At 43.0% G+C, this 19,569-nt stretch overlaps 1 protein-coding gene and 1 pseudogene across 1 annotated transcript; one reads left to right on the forward strand and one right to left on the reverse strand.

Moving 5' to 3' along the window:
• Nucleotides 1-4,421: 4,421 nt before the first annotated feature.
• Nucleotides 4,422-4,824, forward strand: LOC126492788 (phosphatidylinositol N-acetylglucosaminyltransferase subunit P-like; annotated as a pseudogene).
• An 8,542-nt stretch (nt 4,825-13,366) lies between these two features.
• Nucleotides 13,367-19,041, reverse strand: Tchh (trichohyalin). The gene is given in 2 exon segments (XM_050129364.1): nt 13,367-18,079; nt 18,801-19,041. Coding segments are annotated over 2 exon segments (3,891 nt in total). The 5' UTR covers nt 18,939-19,041; the 3' UTR covers nt 13,367-14,326.
• Between the last annotated feature and the right edge of the window lie 528 nt (nt 19,042-19,569).

The following is a 19,569-nucleotide window of genomic DNA, read 5'->3' on the forward strand; positions in this document are numbered from 1 at the left end:
GGTTTCTTGTTTTCTTTCTCTTTCTGTTCTTAACCTGAGGACATAATTATGTTTCTGGTTGACAAATCATAGGGCTGACAGGGACCTCTGAAGTCATCTGATTCTTCCCTCTGCTGCAGTCTGGCCTCTGTTTGACCTAACCTTGAGAAAGGGGCATCAATCACTATTTAACATAAAGCCAGCTTAATCATGGGACGAGGCTGGAGATACTGGTTGATTCAGCTGTTTTCATGTTCTCCTCCCCATGTCCAAAGGCCAGTGAGATTAAAAACCATCTCTTGCTAGATATGCAAAACCTTGCTTACCTAAGAGGATGCTATTTTTAAAATATGATTGATAGCTACCTTTAGAGGGCATTTTTATAATTTATTAAGCTCAGACATGAACATCCAAATGATCATTTCTCTCTGTAATGGGGGAGAGGGAGCTATGGAAGCTGAGGTAGAGTCAGAGTGAGTCTACCACCCTCTTTGGGAAGAATGTTTTTATTGCCATTCAGATTTGGGTCTCTTTTAGAAATCCTTAATTCAGAAGAAAATTATTGTTCTCTTCTTAGATATTTTCAACAAGAAAGTGTGTTTTAAGACATCTTTCCCCCTTCCTTCAAAGGCCGTAAGAAGTGAATCTATCTATAGAAACAAGAATAAAAGATGGTTGGGCGGTGGTGCAGGCCTTTAATCCCAGCACTAGGAAGGCAGAGGCAGATGGATCTCTGGGAGTTCGAGGCCAGCCTGGTCTACAAGAGCTAGTTCCAGGACAGGCACCAAAGCTACAGAGAAACCTTGTCTCAAAAACAACAACAACAACAACAACAAAAAAGGGGGGCTGGAGAGATGGCTCAGAGGTTAAAAGCATTGCTTGTTCTTCCAAAAATCCTGAGTTCAATTCCCAGCAACCACATGGTGGCTCACAACCATCTGTAATGGGGTCTGGTGCCCTCTTCTGGTCTGCAGGCATACACACAGACAGAATATTGTATACTAAATAAATAAATAAATAAATAAATAAATAAATAAATAAATAGATGATGAAGTCCTTGAAAAGATGACATTGGGAAAGTAAGTGAGAAAACAGGCTGTAGGAGGAGTTGTTACTCAGCAAAACCTTTGTTCTGAGTTTCCAGACAAGAGGACAAGATCTTACAAGTTAACTAAGGGCTGGGGAAACTCCATTCTGATAGGTTGTATCTTTAAACAGTTTCATCTGATATCTTGCATCTTTAAATAATTTCCTCTGATAGTTTGTATCTTTAAACAGTTTCTCAGCACACCCCTCCCCACAAAGAAGCCGTGCTGCAGAAAGGCAGGGACAGCGTGAGGTCAGTTTAGCTTTGATTAGCTAACATTCTGTCTGTACAAACTATTTTTTGAACACTGTGTCATGCACTGGTTTATTTAATATTGAATGTGAGTGTGTCCTTGTCTTAGAGTGCAATGGTCAGTCTCGTGAGAAGTTGCTGAAGGAAACTGTCTGTGGCTCAGTTGGCAGAAAAGACTCGGAGGGAACTTAAATAACTGTCTTCCAAATAGCAGCCATTTCCATGGGTGTGGAAGAGAAAGGAATGCTCATGACATGTCAGGTGCTTTGCACGGGCTATCTTAAGCCTCATAGTACTTGCACATAGCTATTATCCTTTTAATTGATGGAGAAGTTAAGGCTCTTTACTGTTGAGCAACTTGGCTGGAGACATGTATCTAGTAAATGGAAGTGCCCAGATTCAGAATCTAAATGTCTCCAGAACATGTGTTGTGTCATATTTTGATCAAATTCTGACAATAAAATTTCCTTTGGATCAGAGGGCAGAGCTAGTTACTAGCTGACTAAAATTAGCCTCAGAGGTTTCGGAGGACTGAGGACCAAAGAGAGACGGGCAGTAGTAAGGCAGGGCTTAGAGGTCACTGGTTTCTTCTCTACTGCTTCTCTGATCATTCAAGTTCTGACCCTAATATAATATCTGACTCCCAATTTTTTATTGATAAAGATAATTAGATAAATGCAACACGTATGACTCCATCTCCCTATGCTGTGTAATGCAGAAACTTACTGCGGCTGAAAGATTGAAGATTGCATGGTTGGAACTTTCTAGAAGCCAGACTCTAGTTCTTCTCAAGAATTTTCTAATGAGTAGAGTTGTCTACACTGAGAAGTACCTCTCCTAAAGCTTGAATTTTCTTTTTCTGGTTATGTTCACAGAGAGACTGCATCATTAGGTTATGGGGGACCCTGTCATGGGAAGAGTAAGTAGTTCTTGAAAAAACACATGACACCATGTTCAGCATTCAGCAAGTTTAGTTAGCTTGGGGACAATACCAACAGCAGCCTCCTGCTGATGAGGCATCAGATTCCAAAGACCAAATCGTATCCACATTATTTACTATTGCATGACATTGTACCCTGGCCAGATGCCTTTTATTTTATTTATTTTAACACTTACATGTGTACACATGTGCTTGTATGCATAAATAAGCTTTTTGCATGCAAAAGTCAAAAAAGGGCAGTGGGTCCCCTGAAGCTACAGTTGTGAGCTGCCTAATGTGGGTGGTGGCTATGGGAACTGAGCTTTGTAAGGTCCTTCAGCCCCTGAACTACCTTTCCAGTTCTTTCACCTTTAAATGTCTATGACTTTAGATTCTAGTTCCTATTTAAAAAGGCTAAGGCTGTCTTGCCTTCTCTCTGAACACCATGAAAGAAGGCTTATACTCCCTTATACAGTCACTCTTGTCCCAGTGCTTACAGAAAACCGTGTTATTTATTAATATTCACACTCTGAGAGGTGACTTAGAGCATGCTGGCAGAGCAGAAAGGAGGCTGTTTTGTATCTTATGTTTATTTATTTAGTTATTGTATCTTGTGTTTAAAAGTCTTTAGACTGTAGTACAGTAAGCCACAGATACCTCTACTATGACCGGAAAAAAAAAAAAATAGAACCTGGTGGCCCTGTCTCGTCTTAAACAGATCTCTGGAATCATCCCTAGGTAATGTTCTTACCCCTCTAATTTTAAGTATGACTTAGAAATGAGAAGGGATGATGGAAAGGAGAGGGAGGTTAAATGGGGGAGGGGCAGAGATAAGAAGGGGGAGGAAACCTGAGAACTATTTCTCCTGAAAGGTAACCACTGGAGTCTTGAGTAAAAACATCAAGTAAAACATATATGATAGCTATGTTGGAAAGAATGGCCAATAAAATAATTTATAATTTTTAATGATTATAATAATGGAAAGTTTGGCAATAAGTGAAGTTTCAGTTTATGTTGATATTTTCCCAATCTTATTTTACTTATTCTCAATGTGATGGAAACTTATTTAAGATTGTGGTAGACTGAAGTAATATATGTTCTTAAAAATATTTTTACAATGATATTTATTCTCTCTGTTTCCTTCTTCCTGCCCTCATCTCATGTGTGTGTGGCTGGGTACAGCATACTTGTAGCAGCCAGAGTTCTCTCCTTCCATCGTACGAATTCTGGGGCTCAAAAACAGGCCATCAGACTGGGCAGCAGGCACCTTCACTCACTGAACTGCCTCACCCTTTCAACAACATATGTTTTTAATGTCCTGCCTAGGATTCTCTTAAATAAATGTCTTAACTTAAAAAAAAATCCTTTTTTATTAAATAAAATTTCGAAAAATATATAAACATTTATAAAATAAAACATTAAACTAAATAAGCCAGAACTATGGGGAAATTAGGGGAATCCTGACTGAGTGAGACGTCAGCACAGAGGTAGAGAATGGACAGGAGTGGTGAATGTCGGTGACCGCAGTGGGGAGAAGACCCAGGAGGGAGGTGCAGCTGGAGGCTGCAGAAATGAGGACAGATCATGCCAGTTGAATGCTGAACTCAGGGCTGGGAGACGAGGTGGACGTAAATGAGAACCATGGCTTGTGTAAGGGACATTTCTAAGGGGTTAATCTCCATCTCCCTTCTCTAGTTTGTTTTATTGGGGAAGGGTATGGTATATATTGGATGCATATCTGTTAGCTTTACCAAGAAGTGATATCTCGGAGTGTTTTAGAATTTCTGATCTGAGTACTGTAGTAACTTCATTCCCCTCCTCCTCCATTGTCCAGCACACACCACAGACATGTGGACACTTACTATTTAACCTTCCGGGTACAGTTATTTTCCCCTAGTAAATTAGTAACTGGTTCTTCCCAGAAGGAATTAAACATCTTTGAGAAATGTTAAATGTGACATTATTGGAGATGGGACTCTACCCAGAGAAGAGAGAATTATAGTGCTCTATTAGCATTTGTTAAACAACCCTTATACTGACTGAGAGCTAAAACACCTCATATGGAAAGACTTGAGCTCTCTAGGAATACATGCTCCATTGTGACATTTGGGTGTGTGGGGACTCTGCAGTCAGCTAGCCACACTGTTGGGGAAGGGCTGAGAGATTGCCACAGCCTCAGGGAAGATGGTAGGAAATTCACGGTTGCCTTTCCAGAAAGAATGGTTTATGTCTTTGTTCTTTTCTTAAACTCCCAGTTGGCTTCACACTTTATCTTTCATGGGCTTTCATTCCTGAATCTTGGCAAAACTCCTTAGGCTTAATTTACTGGCCTCAAAAATACTGGGACATCGCATTGCCTGTCTGCCTCCTTACTGCTGCTGTGATTGGCTGTGTCCTCTCATTTGGAATTAACATGGTGAGTACCTCTCCACTCAGCTCCATTCATACCATCACAGATAACTGTGCCAAAACCCAGCAGTGGAAGAAATACCAAGAAGATGACATCCCAGTATCAACTGATGTTCCTATTCAAGAAGTGAACAAAATGTCCTTCCATGAAGCCAGAGAACTTAACACTCACAACTGAGCTGTGTGTAAACATCCTAACACCAAACATTTACAAGTTTGCGGGTGAATAGTTTTGAACATAATTATATCGACTGTCCTTTTAATACCTAATATTGACATGTAAAAACATGAAAGTTGATTTCTTAGATTGAGTTTAATTAATATTGTAAATATTTTCAATTGCATTTTTGATTGATAGAATGAGTAAAATGCCACATTCTACTATAAAAAAGTACTTGGACATTGCAAACTTTATCCAACCCTGTCACAAATTTTGTGGAAAAAAAGGCTTTTAATGCATATTAGAAGAAACCTGTTATCCTTTTATTGATATAAGTGGGCCAGTAGGAATATTTGAATGTATGAATGTCAGTAGTAAAGACCAAGATAGAAAAACTGAAAGATATAATTCAGAAAGCAGGACAGAAGTTTAAAAACTCTAGTTACGGATTGTCAAGATGGTGCAGTGGGTAAAGACACCTGCTACCATGCTTGATTCTCTTCCTGGACCCACATGATGGAGGAAAAGAACTGAAAGCTATGAGTTGTCCTCTGACCTCCATGGATGCCACCAGGATGAGATATCCCCTCCTCCAATAAACAAATAAATAAGTGTAGGAAAATATCTGTTACTTAACATAGCAAACAATTTTTACAATTTTTATGCTTATATGGATGTCACTCACTGTGGTGATGAATAGATATGACACCCATAGACTCATGTGTTTAAGTCCCGGCTCATAGGCAGTGTGACCTTGTTGGAGTAGGGGTAGCCTTGTTGGAGGAAGTGTGCCACTGTGGGGTGGACTTTGAGGTCTCATATGCTCAAGCTACACATCGACGCATCACCAATCTTTACATTTTACTCTGTAGGTCTGCTTTTCATCTTGTTTTCTTTCTAAATTTTTTACTTTTAAAGATGCTTCAATGTGTATGCAATAGTCTGTCACATGAATAGATGTTTGATAGTGTACTTAATTACCTATTTGGGGATATTTTGATGGTTTCCAGGTTTTTATTATTATAAACCATGACAAAATACATATCTGGTGGGCAAATCTCTGTGAACATTACGTTCAGATTTACAAAGTCATCGACTCCTCCAAATTACCCCTTAACAAGTCATTCTTACCAAGAACAATATTGTTAATGAAATGGTTGATGTTTGTTATAGCTAACACATCATTTTATATTTGAATAGAAAACTGTGTACGTTGTGCAAGCACTTAATAGTGTGTATACTATTATATGTGTGTATATATGTATGTATGTATAATCAGTGTGTACAGTTAGTTTATGCTCACACTCCATAATCAGGTGATTATGAAATAACTTTGAACAAATGAGGGACTCTGTGGGGTTCAGCTTGGCATTTAATTTATCATCTGGCCTTCACTAAATTTCAACAGTGTCTAAAATTTGATTACTGTACCCACAAATAAGGAAAGGAGGATAAATTACCTGGACTCCCAGGACTCTTGTGAGAAAGGAAGCGTATCTCACACTTGACTACTGTTGTATGCCAGGCCGGCTCACTGCCTGGAGTGTAGGAAGACAAGATCAAGGGAAGTCCCCTGAAATGAGGGCACCAGAATGAAAAGCACTGGGGCTTTCTTCCTGCAGATTTCACATTTTCATGACTATTTGGCTTTCTTCATGCAGATTTAATATTTTCATGACCATTGAACTAGACAATGGGCATCCCCCTTATTTATTGATTATCTACTTTGTGCTTTGCACAGGCTATTTTTACTCTTCATAATCCCAAAGGCTAGGATTATCATAAGGATACCGAAACTGAAGAGATTATATAAAGTTACATATTTTTAAAAATTACATATTTTTTTTTATTCTCCCTCGTGTGTGTGTGTGTGCATGTGATCATGCCTGCATGCCTATGCCTCAGCATTGGTGTGGAGGTCAGAAAGCAACTTGTAGAGTTTATTCTTTCCTTTTACCATGTTAAGTTCCAAGGATCAAATCAGGCCATCAGACTTGATGGGAGTATATTTAAGATTGTTTAATAAAATGTGATCATCTCCTCTCCTTTCTCCTTCACCCTCTTTTTGATAGTCCTTACATCAAAGCATTAAAACAAACTCGAGTCCCATCACATATCTCGACCACATCTAACTTCCTTTCTCCCCTTCATAATTCACGTCCTTGTAAGACTTGTCCCCCTGTTGTGTAATCTGTACACTATGTGGAGATGTAATGCTGCGATTGGTGTCATAAACAGTCGAGTACCCCATAACTAGGCAGGAGAGAATAGGCAGGATTTCTGGGGGGAGAGAGGAAGAGGAGAAGGAATCTAGGTGTTAACAAGCCTAGGCTTGTTAAATGTTGATTTAAAAATATGGATTAATTAAGTTACAAGAGCTAGTTGAAAACAAGACTAGCTAAAGGCCAAGCTTTCATAATTAATAATTAGTTTTCATTTTATTATTTGGAAGCTGGCTGCCGTACAAAAACATCTTCCCATGTTTTTATTTACTGAAGCATGATTCTAACTAGCCTTATGGATGAAAAACTCTGAGTCAGGTATCAGGGTAAAAGTAGAAATAGCAAAGAAACAGCAGCAGCCATTAGAGACTTATTACCTCTCTCTGTACAGATTTCCAGATCTCTACGGTTAACTAGCTAGCTCTGTCCTCTGATCTGCAGGCAAGGTTTATTTGTCAGAACACAAACAAAATATCACACAACAGTTTATTTTCCTTGTATTCGCTGTCTTTCTTTCTTTTCTTTTTCTTTTTCTTTTTTTCATTTTTGATAACATTTCTCTGTGTAACAGTCCTAGTTGTCCTGGCACTAGCTCTTGTAGATCAGGCTTCGCCTCGAACTTAGAGATCCGCCTGCCTCTGCCTCCCAAATGCTGGAATTAAAGGCGTGCGCCACCAGCGCATGGCTTGATAACTCTCTTTTTGTTGCAGTCTGTTCTTTTCTAGTTTTTGTGACACCGGGTGACATGAAACTCACCTAGTTTCTACTCTCCTACTTGTGCCAGGTTTGTAAAGTTAAGAAGGCTTATCGTAATTATAAACTTTTCAAATTCCAGTCTAAAATATTAAATAGGATTTTTCTCTAGTGATAGAGTTCATATATTTCATCAGAACTTCATAGAGCCATGTTGCTTATTGTTCATCATGGGAAAAACATTCAAAATAAAAAATGTCCAAATTATTGTCTTACAGCACTCATATTAGGAAATGAAACAAGTGGAAAGCCAACTGAAGCAGAATATTGTAATCAATTTATGGATGGTAAAGATAGCATACCTTTTTGTGTGTTTGCTTTTCTTTTTTTGTTTATTTATTGTTATTTTTTTTTTTTTGAATCAGGGTCTTAGTGTGTAATTCTGACTGTTCTAGGCTGTCTTCAAACTCACAGAAATCCATCTGCTTCTGCCTCCCAAGCCCTGAGATAAAAGGCATGGGCCACCACAGTCAGTTAAAGATAATGTATCTTAGACTTTCAATGAAGAGAAACATTGTGTGTTAGGGTGGTTAGTGTAAGTCCGGGTCTCTGGCCTCCATCTTTGAAGCCCTTCCCTCCCTCCTCCCCCCTCCTTGTGCCTGCCAAGCCTTGACCCCTCCCTGGAGGAGGGTCAAGTCAGCCCGCCAAAATCTTGTCCACGCCTTCAGTCTATTTAAACTGCTCCCTCCGCCCCCCAAAGGTCCCTAATGGTCTCTTTCCTCTCACCCTGATGGTCACATTCGCCTCTTCCGGGTTCCCCCTCGGATACACCCGAGCGCAGGAATCCCATTAAACCTGGATATTTTTTAATTTGGCTTGTGATTTGGCTTGATTGGGAATTTTTGCATCGGCAGAGAGCTTGTGTTAGGAAAATTCCTAACAGTTAGATTTCAATCTCCGTCATGAATTGACTAGAGATTTCCCTTGGATACAAGAAGGGAGGAGGCATACCTTGTAGGTACCATAATTCTACCATAAGTCTTTGAAGCAAGGACAATCTATGCTATCCTAAGAATTAAGTTTGAGCATATAGCTGGCCCCAAAGATACTGAGATCCGAGGTTGAGAAGGTGATGGATACTGGATTGAAGCCAGCCAGTCATTAAGTTAAAAACTCAAGTCCTATGTTTTATCTTTCTGAAAATGTGGCACGTTTCTTAAAAAGAAATAATAAAAATTCAATTCTATAAGGTTTTGTAATTTGAGTGCTTGCCATTAACAGCCTCAGGGTTTCAAAAATGATAAATGCTTGGAATCTTTTGAACGTGTTTTAGATTACTGCATGTGACTCTCAGGTCTTTACTAGCAAGCCAATGTGCACATTATGTGTTACATAGATTATTATCTCCAGAAGATTATAGGTCCAGTAAACTTGCTGAAAGAATATCTCACAATTATCATGACTGAATGCACATATTAGCCACATGTAATTACTGTAGATGATGAAGCAAAACACGCCTGATGGTGAACGCTGATGGCTGTCGAAGTTTTGTTTGAATGGAGTAAATTTGAGGACCAAGTTTTCTCCTTAGAAAAGAATGAGCATGATCAAATGCACATAGTGAGGCTGTAAAGCGGCAGGGTCAACATCTTTCATAGTGAGAGGATTAAAGGAAATAAAGTCAGTTTTAAATGTTCTCTTAATAAATAAACCTGGGTGATAAGAAGGAGCTCTGGGATGATCTGGGGAGACAAAAAGGGGAATTTAGGATGTTCAGCTGGGGAAATAAAATCTTTGAAGCTGAAATAGATTCTCAGGACCACTACAGCCAATTAAGTCTTTCTCTTGTTTTCTGTTAGGTAACCCTAGGAGTTGGGTGTGGGAGTAATTAGAGTCGCTTTGAGAGACCCAATGGAACACGTCCAGTGCTCCAGTTAAAAAGAATTCTTTTTGAGTCTGTAGACTAAGTTAACTTGGATCTCATTATGTAGCTCAGCTGTCCTCAGGCTTCTGACTCTTCTGACCCTGCATCTCAATAGAATGTATTTTTTTCAATCCTGGGGATAATTATTTTTCTTTTTTTTTATTAAAAATTTCTGCCTCCTCCCTGCCTCCCTTCCCCCCCCTCCACTTCCCACTCTCCACTCCCCTCTCCCTCCCTCTCCAATCCAAAGAGCAGTCAGGGTTCCCTGCCCTGTGGGAAGTCCAAGGTCCTCCCCCCTCCATCCAGGTCTAGGAAGGTGAGCATCTAAACAGACTAGGTTCCCACAAAGCCAGTACATGCAGTAGGGTCAAAACCCAGTGCAATTGTCCTTGGCTTCTCAGCAGCCCTCATTGTCCTCCTGGGGATAATGTTGATGGAATATAAATCAATGGAAACCCAGAAAACCCAATGCACTTTCGCAAGACCTCAAGAAAGTGAAGTGAAGGAAGAGCCCGGAACCGCTACTTCATTCCTGCATATGTATCTCCTGGAACAGTGTTTTGCACAGATCATGAGCTCAATAAGTATTTATTGACTGAATGGTAAATGAATGAACCCTTTCAGGATTGTTTTTATGGTATCATAGAACCTCTGAATTCTGAAGCTTGAGAAACACCTTGTTTTGCTTTGTGATATTTTAACTGGTGCTACGTATAAAAATATAATGCCAAAATCATTAGATTTTTCCAGCTAAATTATTCCAGCTAAATCTTACTCTTAACAGATCTTTCTTTCAGTTCTTGACTTGCATCATAATGATTTTTTTTTCTGCAGATGTTGCTCCCCTGCATTATTTGAAGGTTGTAAGACTTTTGCTAGGTAGAATCTGATAATTATGCAACAAAAAATAAAGCAGCCAAGCAAGACCTGTTTGCACAATTGCTAAGAATAAAGATGGTAATACAGGAGCTGTTCTAGCAATGGGTCACAACTCTACCTTATATAATGTATTCCTGTCCAGGGCTGTCATAATGAAGTACCACAGAGACTTAACTAAATTTATTTTTTCTGAGTCCATAAGGCTTGAAGACCAAGACCCAGATGTAAACCAGATTGACTATGAGGGTTATAAGGAAAGGGTCTATTCATACCTTGGTTGACCTTCTTTTTGTGTTTTCATATCTCTCTACTACTGTTTGTGCCTGTGTTCAAGTTTTTGTATTGTGAGGAGAGCAATCATATCAGATTAGAACCCAAACTAAAATCCTCATTTTAATTACCTCTTTAAATATAACATCTCCAAATAAGGGCACATCTCAAGTTACTAGATGTTTAGAATTCAACATATAAACCAGAGAGAGAGAGAGAGAGAGAGAGAGAGAGAGAGAGAGAGAGAGAGAGAGAGAGAGAGAGATATGTGGAGAGCCACTCTTTATCACATTATATTAAACTCTTGTATGGCATTTTCCTCTGAGTTGAAGCTTTTCCTCCAGGAAGGAACAAGAGGTTTATGAACCTCAGAAGGTTTAAAAGAAAAAAATGCTCTCCACCACTCTTGAAAAACAGAAACATGGAAGACTCTTGAGGAGCCATGGTATAAAAGCAAGCATATTCTCCCAGTATTATAAAAAGAAGTAAGCACTTGTTGGGGAAAGAGACTGGCCAGCAGAACTAACTGCAGAGAGAAGACATTGTTGGACTGCCCATGAGCCTGCCTGCTAGCTATGTTGAGAGCCCCAGAGTCGTGGTTCGGTGAGTCTTTTTACAAGTCGGGGAAAGGATTCTTAATGGTGTAGCTGCTTTTGGGTCACCTCTTCTTTTACTAAGCTACTCCTCACCCAGATCCCTGTTAGTAACCTCCTAAAAACCCACTAGCTCATCAAGTTTGACATTGGTGCAACTCTTTCTTTGATCAGTTCCAGTTCTGGGATGAAATGATGAATTGTACCACCCCAGGAAAAGTCTGTCACACAAAAATTCTCCATCCTATTTCCCAGTAGCAGTTGAAACAATGTTACTAGAACTTCTAGTTTGAAGTTAAGCATGCAACTGCCCAATAACATCAAGGTCCTGCCCAGACAGGTACAGCACTGGGCTGTGACAAGATGGTTGGCCTCCAAGTTTGTCTGCCACTTTGCTAAGAGTAGCTAGGGAGTGGGGCTTTACCAACACACTTGTCAAAAAAGAACATCAATAAAAATTGAAGAAACAATAGTTTCTTCTGTGGAAACCAGTTTTCCTCATTTGTAAAATGCTGTAGGGGTCTGAATGGCTTCAATCTCTGTTGAACTGTAGCTTGACTGATGAGTGTCATAATCTGAACCTGGGGATTTATAAGAGGAATCTTCATGAGGATCCTAGCAAAACTGATGAATTTCTTCTGGGGCTTCTGCAAAGAACTTAAGAAGCAAAAAACATATGTGGGGAAAATGTAGTTAGAAATAGTTTGAAAGAGCAAAAGGATTTCCTTTATCTTTGTTTCTGATGAACATCTTCCAGTTGTGTGAAAGTGTGAGAGTCTGTACTCCTTACAGTCAAGGGCCTCCTTATTCAACCAGATGATACTCAGGAGCCACAGGCTTAGCTTCCTTAGCTTTTAGCATTGGCTGATGTGTTAACTATAGCTTTAGGACAATTTCCAAGAGTCTCACAATTAAAAAGAGTGATATTCTTTTTCCTTTTCTTTATTTCTTTCTTTTTAAAACTAAGATAGGCTTTCTTTGTGTATCCCTAGCTGTCCTGGAACTTACTCTGTAGACCAGGCTGGCCTCGAACTCAGATATCCTCATGCCTTTGCCTCCTGAGTGCTGGGATTAAAGGCGGGCACCACTGGATGCCTGGCTGTGATATTCTTGATAAGGTCCTTTAGAATTTTTCCCTAATAACTCAACAAAATAATACAGTTCAGCAGGTAGCACAGGGGTGTCTGCATTGTGAGATGGCAATGTGACATTTGTATTAATTACTATTTAGAATTTTCTGATTCAGGCACCTCATGAACTATGTTGCTCAAATCCCTGGGTCACTAATTGGGTCTACAGAGCTCAGAAATTTTAGGCAATGTTCCATCACTGGCTTAGACACAAAGTAGCTGCTCCACTTAAGAAGGAAATAGTAACAGACACTGGAAGTGCCATATTTGTTGTGAGCAGTGTGAGTCACTGCAGGAAGGGGTATGGAAAAAGGCAGCATCAAGAAGAAAACTCCTGGAGAGTCTATGTTGTATTGCAAATGCATGAAGGGTCCCCTTAACTTCATGCAACACTCACAGAAGGCAGGTGTTTTCAGGATTTTGAGTAGGTTCTTTCTAAACCAACATGTACAAAGTAGTAATATTCTCAAATCCAACAAAACTTGGGGCAATGGAGCAGAACTCTACATATGACAGCAGTTTTAAATTGGAGGTGTTTGAGAAACACCTTACTTCTGCTTTGTAAGACTTTCAGTGGTGCTAAGCATAAAAATATAATGCCAAATTCTAATACTTTTTGTCCAAGTCTTATTCTTAAATAATATAGGAGTCTCCTTATTTGGGAAAAATTGAAGATTCTCTCCACCTTTTTTTTCATATTTGGATATAGCTGATAGTAAAAATACCATGTGATTAGAAATATAAGCATTTCCAGATTAGACATGCAGTATGGTAAGCACATAATTAAAACAGACAAGGATAATTATTTGCCAAACATTTATTGATTTTTTTTAACAGACCAATTGTTTCAACAAGAATGTCTTTAAGGTAGTATAAAGCCTCAAATGACTGTGGGCTGATAAGTCTAGTTAAGAGACTTCTATAAATTTGCCCTCTGTTCATACATCTTCCCCTTTCCTTCTTCCATCACCTTGTGAACTCTTGATGGACCCAAACAAGAAAGATGTTTACAGGGTCTTGAGTAGGTTCCCACTAAACCAACATGTACAAAAGTAGTAATATTCTCAAACCCAACAAAACTTGGGGAAGTGGAACAGAACTCTACAAATCACAGCAGTTTTAAATTGGAGTTGTTTGAGAAACACCTTGCTTTTGCTTCATGAAATTTTAAGTGGTGCTAAGTATAAAAATATAATGCCAAAAAATAATTTCCTGTGCAAGTCTTTCTCGTAAGAGAGATTTCTTTCAGTTATGAACTGATTTCACATAATATTTTTCACATAAATCACCCCCTGCGTTATTTGAGGGTTGTCAAAATTATGCAAAAAAAATCGACAAAACTGTTTGGAGATAAAGACAAATGAGATTTAGGTCGAAGAAAATGTCAACTTAAACTTATAAAAATGAGGGTTCCCAACATGATCTACCACTAAAAATAGAGGCTCAACTATTTTGAATATCAAATTGTTACATTATTCTTGTTAGTTATGAAGGCAATAAATCAATGTGCTCCTCAAACAAAATTCCTTTAAAAAATTAAATGACTTCTTTTGAAAAGTGCGCACCACATCTGCACTAAATAACAAAGACATCTTGCAATAAAGAACTACCCCAGACAGAATGAGAGACAGGAACAGAAAGAAATGAAATGGGTATAGTTTAAGATTCTGGAAAAGACATTCTAAGATCAGAGAGTTTTCCCACAACCAGAAACACGTGAGTTATCATTTGATACCCAGTATTTCTCATTTTCTTTTGATTGAAAAAGAAACATTTCTTTGGCTGGTGCCAGGACGCTAGCAGCATCCTTTAAGGGCGGTATTGAGACCTCTGCTCTTGGATGTACTCATAGAGAGGGCTGGAACGCACGGGGACATTGGCAAACTGGCGCGTGCCGGTCTCCAAGGCTTGGCGGCGCCTCTCCTCCTCCTGCCTACGGATCCGCTCCTCTTGAAATTTCCTCTCCCGCTCTTGGCGACGTCTTCGTTCCTCTTCCTGACGACGTTCTTGTTCCTGACGACGACGAATCGTATCCCTGGCAAACTGATCTTCAGCCTGGTACTGCCCATCTCGTTTCTGCCTCCTCAACTGCAGTTCTTCACGTTCCTGGCGCTGCTACTTCTCCTCCCGGAATTCCCTGTCGCGCTCTTGGCGAAGCTGTTGCTCGCGTTCCTGGTGGCGACGCTGCTGTTCCTCAAAGCGAAGCTGTTCTTCCTCGAGTTCCTGGCGGCGCCGCTGACGCCCCTCCCTTTCATTCCGGAGCTCTGGTTCCCCGCGGAATCTCTGGTCGCGCTCCAGACGGCGCTCTTCTTCCTCACGGAATTTCCTGTCACGTACCTGGCGTCTCAGCTGCTCTTCCTGGAGTTCCTGGCGGAGCTCTTCTTCCTCACGGAGTTTTCTGTCGCGCCTGAGCTCTTCTTCCCTGCGGAACTTTCTGTCACGTTCCTGTCCGCGCTGCCGCTCTGCCTCGCGCTCCCTGCGAAGCTGCTCCTCCACCCTCAGCTTTCGGTCTTGTAGCTGCTCTTCCTCCAGTTCCTGCAGGCGCTCTTCTTCCCTGCGGAGTTTCCTCTCACGCTCCTGGCGTCTCAGCTGCTCTTCCTCCAGTTCCTGCAGGCGCTCTTCTTCCAGGCGAAGTTTTCTGTCACGCCTGAGCTCTTGTTCCCGGGGGAACTTCCTGTCCTGCAACTGCTCTTCCTCGAGCTCCTGCAGGCGCTCTTGATCCCGGCGGAGTTTCCTGTCCCGTTCCTGTCGTCTCAGCTGCTCTTCCTCGAGCTCCTGCAGGCGCTCTTCTTCCCTGCGGACTTTCCTGTCTCGTTGCTGACGGAGCTGCTCTTCCTCCCGGAGCTGCTCCTCTTCACGCCGCTGCTGGCGGCGCTCTTGTTCCTGGCGGAATCTTCTGTCCTCACGCTCAGGTCGCCTCAGCTGCTCTTCCTCGAGCTCCTGCAGGCGCTCTTGATCCCGGCGGAGTTTCCTGTCTCGCTCCTGGCGTCTCAGCTGCTCTTCCTCGAGCTCCTGCAGGCGCTCTTCTTCCCTGCGGACTTTCCTGTCTCGTTGCTGACGGAGCTGCTCTTCCTCCCGGAGCTGCTCCTCTTCACGCCGCTGCTGGCGGCGCTCTTGTTCCTGGCGGAATCTTCTGTCCTCACGCTCAGGTCGCCTCAGCTGCTCTTCCTCGAGCTCCTGCAGGCGCTCTTGATCCCGGCGGAGTTTCCTGTCTCGCTCCTGTCGTCTCAGCTGCTCTTCCTCGAGCTCCTGCAGGCGCTCTTCTTCCCTGCGGACTTTCCTGTCTCGTTGCTGACGGAGCTGCTCTTCCTCCCGGAGCTGCTCCTCTTCACGCCGCTGCTGGCGGCGCTCTTGTTCCTGGCGGAATCTTCTGTCCTCACGCTCAGGTCGCCTCAGCTGCTCTTCCTCGAGCTCCTGCAGGCGCTCTTGATCCCGGCGGAGTTTCCTGTCTCGCTCCTGGCGTCTCAGCTGCTCTTCCTCGAGCTCCTGCAGGCGCTCTTCTTCCCTGCGGACTTTCCTGTCTCGTTGCTGACGGAGCTGCTCTTCCTCCTGGAGCTGCTCCTCCTCACGCCGCTGCTGGAGGCGCTCTTGTTCCTCACGGGATTTTCTGTCGCGCTCCTGCCTAAGTTCTTGGCGGCGCAGCTCCTCCTCCTGGAACTGTCTCTCTTCTCGTCTTTGCCTCAGTTCTTCCCGCTCCTTCCGCAGTTGCCTTTCCTCCTCAAGGAACTTTCTGTCCCTCTCCTGTGGCCGTCTCCTCGAGTCTCTCAGGAGCTGCTCTTCCTCCCGGAGCCTCTCGCCTCGTCGTGCGGCTTCCCGTTGGCGCTCTCGCCGCAGCTGCTCTTCCTCTAGGAACTGCCGGTCACGCTGCTGTCGCCGCCGCCTCTCCTGCTCCAGCTCTCGCTTCTCTTCTGCTTCGTCTTGCAGAGGCCGCCGATCCTGACGTGAGCGTCTCTCATGCTCCAGAGAATCCTCCAGCTGCCGGATCTGTTCTCCATCCTCCCTGCGTTTGGAGAAGAGCCTGCGGCCACGAGCTTCACTTTCTCTCTCTGGTAGCCACTGCCACTTCAGATCCCTACGCTGACCTTCGTCCCGCAGCCTCTGCAGGTCCTCCTCTTGATACTGCCTCTCCTGCTGCAGGCGCCTCCTTTCTCTCCGTAGCCGCCCTTCCTCCTGCTGCAGCCGCTCTTCCTCCTGCTGCAGGTCCTCCTCTTGATACTGCCTCTCTTGCTGCAGGCGCCTCCTTTCCCTAAGCAGCTGCTCTTCGTCTCGCTGCAGCTGCTCTTCGTCCCGCTGCAGCTGCTCTTCCTCGCGCTGCAAGTCGTTCTCCCTGCGATCCTGCCTCTCCTGCTGCAGGCGCCTCCTTTCCTTCCGCAGCCGTTCTTCCTGCTGCTGCAGCCGCTCTTCCTCCCGTTGCAGCTGCTCTTCCTCGCGCTGCACGTCGTTCTCCTTGCGATACTGCCTCTCCTGCTGCAGGCGCCTCCTTTCCTTCTGCAGCCGTTCTTCCTCCCGCTGCAGCTGCTCTTCCTCTCGCCGCAGCTGTTCCTCCTCCTGCCGCAGCTGCTTCTCTTCCTGCTGCAGCCGCTCTTCCTCCTGGCGGTATTTCCTGTCCCGCTGCCGGCGCTGCTGAGCCTCTTCTTGCAGCAGCCGCTCCTCCCGCAGCACTTCCTCCCTCTGCGTGCGGCGCCTCTGGCTTTCTTCCTGCAGTTGCCTGCGATCGGCCTGACGACGCCTCTGGCGTTCCTCTAGGAGGCTGTCCTGGAGCTCTGCTCGCTGCTGCTCCTCCTCCCGGAAGCGCTGCTCCTCCACCTGGCGCCTCTGCTGCTGCTGCTCCAGGCGTTCCTCCTCCTCCTGGGTGCGCTGCAGTCGGAGCTCCCGGGACCGTTGCTCCTGCTCCCGGAGCTGACGCTCTTCCGGCTCCTGTCTGCGCGGCCTGGCGTAGACTTTGTTCTGACGGGCTTCGGCCTCGCTTTCGAGCTGCCTCTGCAACCTCCGGGTGAGAGTCTGGGGCTCCCGGAGTTGCGTCTGCTCCTCATCCTCCTCAGCCACCAACTCCTGCTCGCGCCTCAGCTCGGGGTCGCGCAGCTGCTGCAGCCGTCTCTCTTCCCTCTGCTCCCTGCTCCTGAGCTCTTGCCTTTGCTGTTCCTCTTCCTCGGAAAACTCTTCAGCATCAGGACCCTGGCTCCAGCTTAGCGGCTCTTTCTCCGCCAGGCGCTCCTCCAGTTCCTGCAGTTCTCGCCTCTGCTGTCGCTCCTCCAGTCTCTCCTGCCTCCTGCTCTGCTCCTCAGCGCGCTCCTCCTGCTCACGTCTTTTCTGCCAGCTTCGGCGCCCGGGTTCTTCGTCCCGTTGTACGTCCCGGGGCTCGAATCTCCTTTGGTCTTCTTGCCTGCGATCTTGTGACAGGCTTCTCTTCTCATCTAGCCCTACGGCCTGATTGATAGCGGAATAGCAAGCTTGAGCAAGCTTGAAAAGGAACAGGAGGAATTCGTTGAAATCAACACGCCCGTTGGAGTCCCGATCCAGAAGTTCTAGGATCACATCTACCGTCTCAGGGTCATGTGGTCTCTATGAAAGATTAAAGCAAAGGTTTTATAATTAATTATTTACACCTAGTAAGCTTTCACTCTCACACTTATTTATGCTGTGCTGAGATCAGGAGATAGTGTAATTAGAAAATGCTTAGTGTATGTGTTCTTGCTTTCTCATACGATATGTGGACAACTCATGTCAAAGCATACACCGTTGGAAATTTTTGTAATTGTTTGCTGATCAAAACCACAATTTTTTTCTAGATAGCTGAATAAGATGAATTTGTCCTTTGTGATCAATAAAATAAAATTTATGAAGATTTCCAAAGGACATTTTTGTTTGAAAAAGCCAATACTCCTGATTTAATTTCTATTCGGTGTTGGAAGAACTAAGATATTTACAGCGACACCATTTTAGTCGAGAAACAGGCAGATTTCAGTTACTGAAAGTTGGGAGCAGAAAAGTTCCTTCAAGTCTATTAACTTGATTAGGCACCATTAGTGGTAATGCCCTATTAATTAACACTTCATTCCCATTAACAATATCATCAAGTCTATTAAATACATGCTATTAACTTCTTTAGTACTCAGATTACAACACCAATTTAAATACCTCAGGCTTTAAAATGAATCATGATGTAATGTAGACCTGTTATGTTGAAAAATCCATTTTAATCAATATTCTTTGCTCTGGTCTTTCTCGGGAAGAAAAGTGATAGCCCCACATCCATAGATTTCCTTTTCTGGTAAGGTCTTACCTGGAGGACATCTCCAAGTTCCCTTTCAAGGAGGTTCTTCAGGTCTTTCTTGCTCAGTGATGCTCCTTCACAGCTATGTGTGGCATAATGATCGAAAACTTCAGCGATGTCAATAACGCTTCTTAGAAGTGGAGACATGTTTTCTTTCCTTCAAATTCAAGTAAACCTAGAACAGTAAGAGACGATTCGGAATCAAGCCTCTGCTGATTTTAGGGAGACTTCACTCACACTGATTTAGACAGCTCTCTAGTCTTTCCACTAGTGGTTGTGATATCAACTTTCATTATACCCCTCAATATTGTATTCTAAAGGAGGAAGAGAAACATTGAAAAATTCTAAGCCAAGGAAATCATCTTCAAAGCATATTACAGTCAACTTTTCATTGACCATCAGTGTGAACTATCCACATCCTCCCCCCTTTTTTGTTTTGACATATTTCAGAGCAGATAATGAAAAGATGAGGGTAAGAATCTAAATTCTATATGCTGCTACTCATAGCAACCCCTAAAGCTGAGCAAAAAGGGTAGGTAAAAGCCAAGGAGTATGTGAAAGAAGGGCTTGAGCATCATTAAAAGTAAATATGTATAGACAATTGTGTCTGAAAAAACCTAGCAACAAACAGAACAGTGAAAAGAAGATGTGAATTATTCCTTAAATGCATAGCCCATAGGAGACTACTTCATGTCATCAATTCTAAGATTACAGAGTGCTTCCTCATCAAAATAAAACATTGTAACATTTAGATACAGCAAGGCAGAAAAGCAGAATG

The sequence above is a fragment of the Alexandromys fortis genome, unplaced genomic scaffold (genome assembly GCF_014885135.2).
Source record: "Alexandromys fortis isolate MF-2015 unplaced genomic scaffold, M_Fortis_MF-2015_v1.1 scaffold_299, whole genome shotgun sequence".
Classification (NCBI taxonomy): domain Eukaryota; kingdom Metazoa; phylum Chordata; class Mammalia; order Rodentia; family Cricetidae; genus Alexandromys; species Alexandromys fortis.